Raw genomic sequence first — 11,221 nt, 5'->3', positions numbered from 1 at the left:
ACCGCCCAACATTCTGTGCCATACAGCATCGCCGGCCTTATTGCCGTCCTATAAAATTTTCCCTTAAGCTTCAGTGGCATACGGCGGTCACACAACACGCCGGATGCACTCTTCCACTTCATCCATCCAGCTTGTATTCTATGGTTGAGATCTCCATCTAATTCTCCGTTCTTTTGCAAGATAGATCCTAGGTAACGAAAACGGTCGCTCTTTGGTATTTCTTGATCTCCGATCCTCACCCCTAACTCGTTTTGGCCTCTATTTGCACTGAACTTGCACTCCATATATTCTGTCTTTGATCGGCTTAGGCGAAGACCTTTAGATTCCAACACTTCTCTCCAAAGGTTAAGCTTTGCATTTACCCCTTCCTGAGTTTCATCTATCAACACTATATCGTCTGCGAAAAGCATACACCAAGGAATATCATCTTGAATATGTCCTGTTAACTCATCCATTACCAACGCAAAAAGGTAAGGACTTAAGGATGAGCCTTGATGTAATCCTACAGTTATGGGAAAGCTTTCGGTTTGTCCTTCATGAGTTCTTACGGCAGTCTTTGCTCCTTCATACATATCCTTTATAGCTTGGATATATGCTACTCGTACTCCTTTCTTCTCTAAAATCCTCCAAAGAATGTCTCTTGGGACCCTATCATACGCTTTTTCCAAATCTATAAAGACCATGTGTAAATCTTTTTTCCCATCTCTATATCTTTCCATCAATCTTCGTAAGAGATAGATTGCCTCCATGGTTGAGCGCCCTGGCATGAACCCGAATTGGTTGTCCGAAACCCGTGTCTCTTGCCTCAATCTATGCTCAATGACTCTCTCCCAGAGCTTCATTGTATGACTCATTAGCTTAATACCCCTATAGTTCATGCAATTTTGTACGTCGCCCTTATTCTTGTAGATAGGCACCAAAGTGCTCGTTCGCCACTCATTTGGCATCTTCTTCGTTTTCAAAATCCTATTGGAAAGGTCAGTGAGCCATGTTATACCTGTCTCTCCCAAAACTTTCCACACTTCGATTGGTATATCGTCTGGGCCTATTGCTTTTCTATGCTTCATCTTCTTCAAAGCTACAACCACTTCTTCCTTCCGGATTCGACGATAAAAGGAGTAGTTTCTACACTCTTCTGAGTTACTCAACTCCCCTAAAGAAGCACTCCTTTCATGTCCTTCATTGAAAAGATTATGAAAATAACCTCTCCATCTGTCTTTAACCGCGTTCTCTGTAGCAAGAACCTTTCCATCCTCATCCTTGATGCACCTCACTTGGTTTAGGTCCCTTGTCTTCTTTTCCCTTGCTCTAGCTAGTTTATAGATATCCAACTCTCCTTCTTTGGTATCTAGTCGTTTATACATATCGTCGTAAGCCGCTAACTTAGCTTCTCTGACAGCTTTCTTCGCCTCTTGCTTCTCTTTTCTATACCTTTCACCATTTTCATCGGTCATCTCCTTGTATAAGGCTTTACAACATTCCTTCTTAGCCTTCACCTTTGTTTGTACCTCCTCATTCCACCACCAAGATTCCTTTTGGTGTGGGGCAAAGCCCTTGGACTCTCCTAATACCTCTTTTGCTACTTTTCGGATACAACTAGCCATGGAATCCCACATTTGGCTAGCTTCCCCCTCTCTATCCCACACACATTGGGTGATTACCTTTCTTCGACAGAAAATGTTGAAAATTTTGATATACTTTATCCGCTAGAATTTTTGAACCAACTTGACTTACCTGGTTTGCCGCACCACAAGCTGGCATTGAAAGTTTGTATGCCGGTAATGTTGCTTAGGAATTTAAATCAAAGTTGTGGATTGTGTAATGGGACAAGGTTGGTGGTGATGCAGTTAGAATTGTGGAAGCAAAGATCATAACGGATAGCAACATTGGTGACAAAGTTTACATTCCAAGAATCATTATTGAGTCATTAGAAAATAAATATCCATTTACTTTGCGGCGAAGACAATTTCCTCTTAGAATTTGTTATGCAATGATAGTTAATAAGAGTCAAGGACAATCTTTGAAGATTGTTGGGTTATTTCTATCTCAAACAGTTTTTTCTCATGGACAGCTCTACGTTGCATTGTCTAGGGTCGCCTCAAAACAGGGTCTTAAAATTGTGATTGCTCATGATAGTGATATGCCTTATAGATACACAAAAAACATTGTTTATAAAGATGTTTTGAATTGTTTACATGAAGGTGTGTTGATTTGTGTTTGTCCATTCATTTTTTTTCTCTTTTTGTCTATTTTTCAAAATTCTAATGTATTCTTTGTTTCATGTGTGTTGCACGATTTTGAGGATTTTATTTGCTTCTAAATTTACTTTATATAGATTGATGGAGCATATGCCAGTTCGTTTTTTGTTACCATACAAGCCAACAAGGAAACTACAAATTAGGATATGCAAAATTTGGGTGACAAAAAATATTGGAGCTGATCGTCAACTTGCAAGTTTGGACTGTGTCTTTGTTGACAAAGAGGTTACATCTTTACACCTTTCTCTCATTATTAAATAGACACAGTTTTATATTTGTTGAAATACATCTATCATACTTTCAATATTAATTCGATTTTTCCTTCTCATTGATTAACATTCCATCTTTTTTGTGTTCAATTGTGGTTTGCAGAAATTTCTGAAGTAAAATATTCATTAAATGTTCTGTGAAATAGGCATTTTTCAATAGGGTAGTTGTGCTGCTGGTTTTTTAATGATGTGCCTAATGTTTATTTTGGATTGAATTTCAACTTCTACATAGATTTATGATTAGTAAACTCTCATGGCAGTTTGGAAATGATAATTTGTTCACGAGCTTATTTACTACTTAATGATTAATTTAATTTTGTTTTTCCTCTCTAAAAGGGACATGCAATTCAGGCGACCATGAAACCCTGGGACATCCAATTCTTTTTGGACCGTCTAAAATTTGGGTTTGTGTACGAGATAGATAAATTTCGTCTTATCAATAACAGAACGTCAAACAAAATTGTCCCTCATGATGCCATGGTTGAGTTGAACAAAAACACTACCATAGTCCCAGTTGAGAAACCAAATCAACTGATCCCGATGCATTGGTTTAATTGAATTGAATTTGATGAGCTTCACAAGAGAGTCGATAAAGATGTAAACCTCACAAGTAAAGTGTCTAATTTTGACTATTGCCACTACTCTAAAATCATTATTCTTAGTTTTTAACTTAATTTAGCTTAAACTGGTTCTTATAACTATATCATACATAGATGTTTTTGGTTGTTTGATGGCTTTACAACCGATTGAGGAAATCACTGTGCAAAATATTAGAGTTGAGAAAAACCGAGACCTCAAACTTCAAAATACTAGGTGAACCGTACTTCTCATACACTGTTATTGCATATTTATACAAATATAGTCATATAAAAATTACATAGAAAATTCTGACTCTATTTTATGATCGTAGAGGTGAACAAGTTACAGTAACACTATAGGCAGAAACTGCAACAAGTTTTCAAGATGATGCATTGCAGTCGTTTTCGTCGCCTGTCTTCATTGTTTTGACTTCACTCAAAGTGAAGAAATACAAAGGTTATACCTTAACAAAATCTATATGTGATCACTTTACTTTTGTATTGATAATTGTTATCTTTATATTTATAGGAAAACCTGTTTTGGGGAGCACAGGCTTAACAGTTTGTATTTTCAATCCTGATATCCCACAACTTTCAGAATATAAACAAGAGTGAGTGAACAAATCTTATTTAATGTTTTTTTTTGTTTATGTTTTTACCATCTATATTCTTGAACCTAAAAATGTGAAAATCAGGTTTGAATACCTCAAAACACCCATTGAAATTCTACAAACTTCTGCTGAAAAGTATGGAAAGGGTACTGTTATAGCTGATTCTGAACAGAAGACAATTGAACAATTGCTTCTTCTTGATCCGGCATTAAACAAGGTCAATCCATTATCACTAAATCGTCTCATGTTTTGTCAATTTTATTTTACAATTGCTTTCCAATTGATTGTTTGTTGCAAGTGTCATGTTTGGGAGTTTATTCTTAAATGTTTTTTGTATTTGAAAATTTTATATCATATCAGAATACAAGTTTCGTATGCCAAGCAACAATTGTCGATTACGATTTGACCAAAGGATGGTGGTACAAGTCGTGCCCGTATTGCCACAAAAGTGTCAAAAATACATATGGAACTTTCCAGTGCTTTGAACATGGGCCACTTGAAAAAATGCCTGAGCCATGGTAATTTACTAATTTATTTTTTCTACGCTCTTTATATCTCTTTGCAATGAACATGGTTTTTATTCCAAGATTTTTTTAAAATTGCTAAACTTACATCATTATATCTTCGTCATTTATTTAGGTTTAAGATGAATTTTATTGTGGATGATGCCACAAATCAATTCCACTTCTTAGCGATCGGAAGGACTGCTGAAAAACTTCTGGGTATCTCTTGCCACTCTTTGGTCATAGAAGAAGACTATGATGACTCTTCTATGTTGCCGCCGCACCTTCAAAAATTGGTTGGCAGCACGAAAAAGTTCCAAGTCCGTTTTGGTAATCAAAACAATGAGTTTGGCAACATCGACTTTGTTGTTCATGGAATAATTGAGGAAGAAGCATTAGTTGACCCAAAACTTAGTTCGATTGTACCACGTACACCTGCTACCAACACCGGGAAACAAGTTATTGATCCAGCAACCCCTATCCCTATTACGACCCTGGAATCCCAAATCCGACAAATCAAATCAGTTGCGACAAACAAGGGTGTAAAGAGGACACTATTTGTTGAAAATGAAACTTCAAAAGCTCACAGGTTAAGTTTCCCCTTCAAATAATGTTGGTATTCCATTAAATAAAAACATCATGCATGCACTTTATAATGTTCATTTCCATCCTTTTTAAATTTAACATGTTTTCACAGTAAACATGATGAGGGGAGCCAAACACTGTCTACTAATTCAACCAGAATCTCGGCAGAATTCCTAACTTGGTTGTCCCAAAAGTTGAACCTGCAGACAAAACGCCGATCAGTACATTAAGAAGTAGATCACAAACAAAGAAAATCAAGGACATGTATAATGAATTATTGCTTACAATAATATATGCCAACTTGAACAATTATTGAATTTTTGTTCTGATTTGCTGCTCAGTGTTGGAGATGTTCATTCGCAAAAGAAATGAGCTATAGAAGACTTTATCATGGACTGCTGCAAAGGATCGAATATATATATTTTTTGGCTATTCCACTATTATAAATATATACTTTTTGGGCATTCCACTACTAAAGTTGTCTTATTATTTTATGCAACTGTTGGAACAACAGAAAGCCTTGCAGAACATGTATTTTGTTATGTTGCATGTAGAAACAAAATATGTGTAAACTGCATGGTATTTCAGTCTTTGATGCAAAGACACTATATTTTGTCATTTGCAACTTTTGTCAATATAAACTTTCCTTTAAGTAATTTCGATTGTATATTGTCTCTCGATGTCAACTTAATAGAGTAGCAATGTAAATTGAATTGCTTATTTTTTGTATCAATTCACCTATCTTTTACTTTTTCTTTTTTTTCTTCTATGAATATTATACATGGTTTGAATACCCGCAGCAAAGCGCGGGCATTCCTCCTAATTAGATTCTAAATTTCTATTTTCAAAACTCACCAAATTTGAAATTGACTATGGGAATCAAATATGACGTTAGTTATCGTGCATTGGCTTTGAACCCAAATTGAATGAAGCGAAAAGCACGTCCTTTCTATGGGATTGCAATGAGGCCAACTAGATGTCTTGAACCAAACTCCCCTTATTTTCTTAATCGTTGTCTGGAATTGCAGTGATATCGAAGAAGACAAGCACATCACAACTACAAATGAGCTTGGAATGAGAAGCAAGTTTTCGAACAGGAATGAAGGTTTCGACAAGAAGGATGTTTGAGCACTCGCGGTGGATGGAGAGTTTTAGGAGGAGAATAAATTGAGAATTTTCAAAAAGAAAAAAAAAAGAAAAAGAAAAAAAAAGAAAAAGAAAAAAAAAGGAGATGAATGGATTGAGAATTTGGAGAAAGAAATATATGATATTTCAAAATTTTAGTAAAAATTCAAAGAGAACTGTGAGATTTACAAACTTTAATATTGTTGTGGGTTGGGAATTAGGAGGACAAAATATATGAAATATCAAGAAAGGGACGAGGAAAAGCTCAAAGTTTATTATTATTCGGTTGGCAATATTTTCTGTAAAACTAAACTAGACTTTAGATTTTAATTTTAAGAGTTATTTATAAAATAAAATGTTAAATTTAGTTTCAAGATGAGTGTTGTTGGAAATTCAATGAAAAAGTGACCTCTTAGTTTAATTATTGGTGGATAGAATTTAAGAGTTTTATATAAACTAAAAGAGGGAGCCTTGTGCACTGGGTACGACCTTTTTTTTTTATATATAAACTAAAAGAGGTATACTACCAAGTGTAAAAAATATATAAAATTAAATATTAAGAATGGTTGAAAGAGTGAAGGTAGGCCTTGGCCTATATTGGCCTATTAGCGGCCCCGTGTTTGCTTAACAACGTATTATTGGAACAAAATGTCATGTGATGCTAAATTCATTCCATGTAAGTTCTTATCAGAGCAAAAATGCAATCTAATATTTGGCAGAATTTGGTAGGATGGTAGTTTGTTGGGAGAAATTGTTTAGTATGGTGGCCACCAACTTGGAAACTGAAGCATAATATATAGTAATATGGATGGATGACGGATATAATATAAACAAACATTCACAAATATTATAACACAACTGGACCAATTATACCACGTGACGCTGCTACAAAAAAAAAAAACCCAATAACTTTCAAATTGTCTGTATTTTTAGCATAAGACGACTAATCAAACAAGGATTAAATCTTCAAACGGCTTCCGAACAGGTAACAGACCACACCAAAAATATGTCCACTTGGAAAATCCCAAAAGAGAACATGTATTATAATCACCATAAATATTGTTTAAATACATAGTTACACAAACTATGAACTGTTCTTCCTGGATGATTAAAATAACAACTTACAAACTCTGCAGATACCTAACGTATCGCGGTCTAGCGGATAAATTTTTCATTCTTTCATCGCATAATGTTTCATAACTATAATATGATTGAATGAAATGCTTCAAAGATCAGAGAGGCACTTTCCATTAATAAAGTCTATGACTTGGGTGACCTTCTCTTCAAGAGCAGCAGTTACAGCTGCCAAATTTTGCAAGAATTCTTCCGCAGTTGGTTTTTCACCGTCTACTATATCAGTCACAGCTTTAACAAATATGATTGGGACTTTCAACATATCTGCAACGTAAGCAACAGCTGCACCCTGAAACGCAACAAATTTCAGGAAAAGAGTTGCTTTAATGGATTATGGAAGTAAACTTCAAAATTACCATAAGAAACACAGATAGTTCTGATACTCCTTGCACGAAAATAGCAGTGATACTCAGATTTAATATGCTAAGAAGAATATGCTAATTACCTCCATGTCTTTAATTGTAGCATCATTTGCCATGATCGATGCTTCGTCCTGTGGGGACATATCTAGAGAGTTTCCGGTAGACAGTTTACCCACCTGAAGCATACGCACAAATGTCAATGACATTGTGAGCACTTGTGATACTATCAAATAAAAAAAAAGGAAATCCAAGATCATGATGAAGAAAGTCTAATCCATAAGTTGCATTCATATGCCTAACCGCATTAGTGTAGACAATGGAGAACACCAATTTAAAAACTCAAACCGAGCAGCAGTATATCAAGTGATTTGGAGGTTATTCAATTTTAGGTGTTAAATGTTTAAATAAGTCCAAGCATTTTTCTGCATGGTAATTACCTTCAGGTTAAGTTCCTTTTGAAGATTCGGTGATGCGCAGGCTTGCCGCAAACCAACTCCATATAGATCAAAGACCTGCAGAAGACATACAAGGCAAAGAAAAACTGAGTATAAAATTTCTAATACGTAATTACCATGCAAATGGCTACATCAATATTCCAATACAGCAGGAAGGTGGTTCGTAGGGAAACATTATTCAGTTTAGCTAGGAATATATATTGCATCTTCTACTGTGTCGAAAGAGTGCTGAGAACTTGAAAGAGATTACTGTGGTTTAAAACATAATTTGATTAAGGCTTCTAGTGGCGTCAACCACATGACAATACACAATATGGCTTTCTCCTCAACTTTCAATTCTATGATTGGAGTATCAGAAGAGTAGATACTCAAAAGTTTAGTTGTGTTGAATGATGGGTCGAGGCTAAAGTGTTAACATCTTCGGATAACTTATGAGTACTTTACCCCTTCCAATTAGAACACCAATCTTTTAATGATTTAATCTTTCTAGGCCACATAATAGTAGCAACCATTCAGTTCAGTCTACAAGATAATACAAAAGTTACTGGCATTTACTAAAGGCACTGGACTAAGATTTTGGGGCCTCTCTATTTGTAAAAGGACTACTGTTATAAGAAAATACTGCAAACAGGAATTGTTATCTATCGCCAATTAAGCACACAACATATGCGCGAACATAAATTTAGATTATTTGCTCTCTTAAACATGCACAAAAGCACTTTACTAGAAAAACTGAGAAACACTCACAGGAATAGGTATCCTTCTATCATGGTAAGCAACATCACATGCGAGATACAAATCACCGATGCAAGCTCCTTTGGCCTGAAAGCATCCATCAATCAGTCATACATAATATGTCAAGATGCTTCACGAATACACTTGTCAACATACTCCATAAATAATTTGCGTCTCTTTTTGTGTGCTCAGTGATGCAACTATGGAATTGTGATTTCCTTTAATTATATCATGGTCCTTGACTCCCTACAGTGTAACAGTTGAAATCTTCAAAAATTTTAACGTCTTTTATAGGAAGCTACAGATTCTCCAATTAACAGTGCACTGAGAGAGAATAAAAATGAAACTAAACACTTATCCTACAAGGAAAAGAGCAAAGTGGGTAATACCTTAAAACCACCAGCAGTGCCTGCATTGATAATTAGGTCTGGTTGTAATGCTTGAATGGAAGCATAGGTCACAAGAGACGCAGAAACCGTGCCTACACAATCAACCCCTGCAAAGAAATTTGAGGAACCACCTCTTCTTTTTAGTTCTGATTAAACAAGAGTGGCCAAAAAGAAGGAAGAAACAACCATAAAATATGATGATTTTGAAGGAGTAGTAAAATTTCAAACACAAACCTGATCTCGCTTTAGAGGGAATCTCATGGATTCACTAGATGATTTTGATAGACTGATACAGTAGAAGTTGAGTACTGAATTGAACTTTAGGGGTAATAAATTAAGGTTAGTGTTATTCATATGCCCCTTTTTACTTCCCACACACCCTTGTTAATTTTTGTCCATTGATCTTCAATTTATTCGATCCGACAGCCGGAAAGTGAGAGCGTGTGTGAGAAGTAAAAATGGGTGTGTGTATAGCACCATCCTTAATTACTACAGGCTAGACATCTTCTGCTATCAGCTGTCTGTACTAATTAGTGATGCATATGGATTCTCATGGTCGCTAAGTTGGCATGTTTTGTTTTTTCCTACATAGTCCTACACAACTGACATAAGTGTATTGGAACAATTACTCGCAGCGTCATCTTTATCTTTCTTTCTACATTTGCTTATAGTTCAGCTTCTGAGCAGTTTTCTTTCCCTAAAATACTGAAAGCCTAACCTTTCATATACCTATTATAAGAGAAAGGTCAAACCATTTATACTAAGCCAGTCACAAAAATCCTCGCAGTCATGGCAGCTTGGTTCTATAAGTTTAGAGATCCTATTAACAGATTTAAACCGTGTTAGACCTTTTCACTAATGTCCATTGAGATCTCACTTAAGGTCATTGATAATGAACAGAAACCATGATATAACCAGGACAAACAATCAATTTATCGAAATCTATCCTGACAAGAAAAGCCAAACCTCAAAAGAGTAAAAAACTCACCCAACGAAGAATCTTTTCCAGGCCAAACCAGATTAATCTTCAGATCTTTGTATGAACCGTGATACCGGACCCAAGGCACCCCGTTTGGGAACCTGCACCATTCATGCATTAAACATCAGAAAAATTAAGACAACGAAAAAAATCTTAAATTGGATATATAACTTTATACCTAATACTCAAACTACAATTCACAAAATAGCCAAAGATGTCATTTCTCAAATAAAAAATAAATTAAAAAATAAAAAAAAAATCAGATTTTGACAATCACACATAATTATAGAACTGTAAATTGATCATATCAGTCTGGAATGTGCCACAGAAACGTGAATAATATGCAAAGCAACTAAGCAAGTAATAATGAGGACAATTCCTATTTGCTGTTTGTTTTCTGACAATTGAAAACAAAACAAAAGCACTTTTTTGATGAGCAACAAAAGAACTTTTGCTAAATTAAACAGCATATAAACTTCCATATGAAAAAGTGGAAACAAAGAACTATTCAAAAATAAATAAATAATTGAATCATCCAGTACCCAATTTAAAAAATTCAAGACAAAGTTGAAACCAGAGATTTTGAACTCACACGGAGTCAGGATCCTCTGTGAGATTGAACTTGTTCACCACTGGAAGCGCTTCAGTCTGCATAGCTGTTAATTCACTCCAAAAAAATCATTACTTTATACAATTAAAATCGGAATAATATCTGAAAAAGAGTGGAAATATCAAATAGCGAGGGTGGAAGTATCAAAACGGAGCAAACGTACCGATGACGAGGAGGATGGTGGAAATGGGGCGCTTCTCAGCTTCGGAAACCAAGGCTTCCACTGCAGCGTCCGATTTGTCACCGTGAGGAGCCATTAATTTTTCCTTATCTGGATTTTTCCTTCACTTTCTCGGCCGATTTTCTTTCTTGCCAAACAAACTCAATCGAACGCAGAGAGACTCTGGTGTTTGTGACTTTGTATTACGGCTGAGAGACTTGAGAAGACGGAGGCAGAGAGACGAGGACAATTCGCTAATTAACTAACCAGAAGGCGACGCGTCGGATTTGATCGGCGACCGTTGATTGGTGGTCATGATCGACAATTAGATGTTATTGGTACACGTGTTCTAATCCGCACGATTGCCATTTTCTTGGTTGTTTATTTGGGTGTGTCTTTTAATATAAAATAAAATGGAATTTTTGGAGGCCTATTTGTTTTTGTTATTCAAGCATGCAAAAGTCACGT

General features: G+C 35.7%; 1 protein-coding gene across 1 annotated transcript; it reads right to left on the bottom strand.

Moving 5' to 3' along the window:
* Positions 1-6,934: 6,934 nt before the first annotated feature.
* Positions 6,935-10,998, bottom strand: LOC126585735 (5'-methylthioadenosine/S-adenosylhomocysteine nucleosidase-like). The gene is made up of 8 exons (XM_050250229.1): positions 10,757-10,998; positions 10,576-10,639; positions 9,993-10,084; positions 9,005-9,111; positions 8,628-8,702; positions 7,863-7,937; positions 7,509-7,601; positions 6,935-7,352 (listed from the first exon to the last, which is right to left on the bottom strand). The coding sequence occupies exons 1-8, from the start codon at positions 10,848-10,850 to the stop codon at positions 7,155-7,157; spliced, it is 798 nt and encodes a 265-aa protein (XP_050106186.1). The 5' UTR covers positions 10,851-10,998; the 3' UTR covers positions 6,935-7,154.
* Between the last annotated feature and the right edge of the window lie 223 nt (positions 10,999-11,221).

Source organism: Malus sylvestris, chromosome 10 (genome assembly GCF_916048215.2).
Source record: "Malus sylvestris chromosome 10, drMalSylv7.2, whole genome shotgun sequence".
In the NCBI taxonomy this organism is placed as follows: Eukaryota; Viridiplantae; Streptophyta; class Magnoliopsida; order Rosales; family Rosaceae; genus Malus; species Malus sylvestris.
Note: the sequence above shows the minus strand (reverse complement) of the source record. Positions and strands in the feature narration are given on the sequence as shown.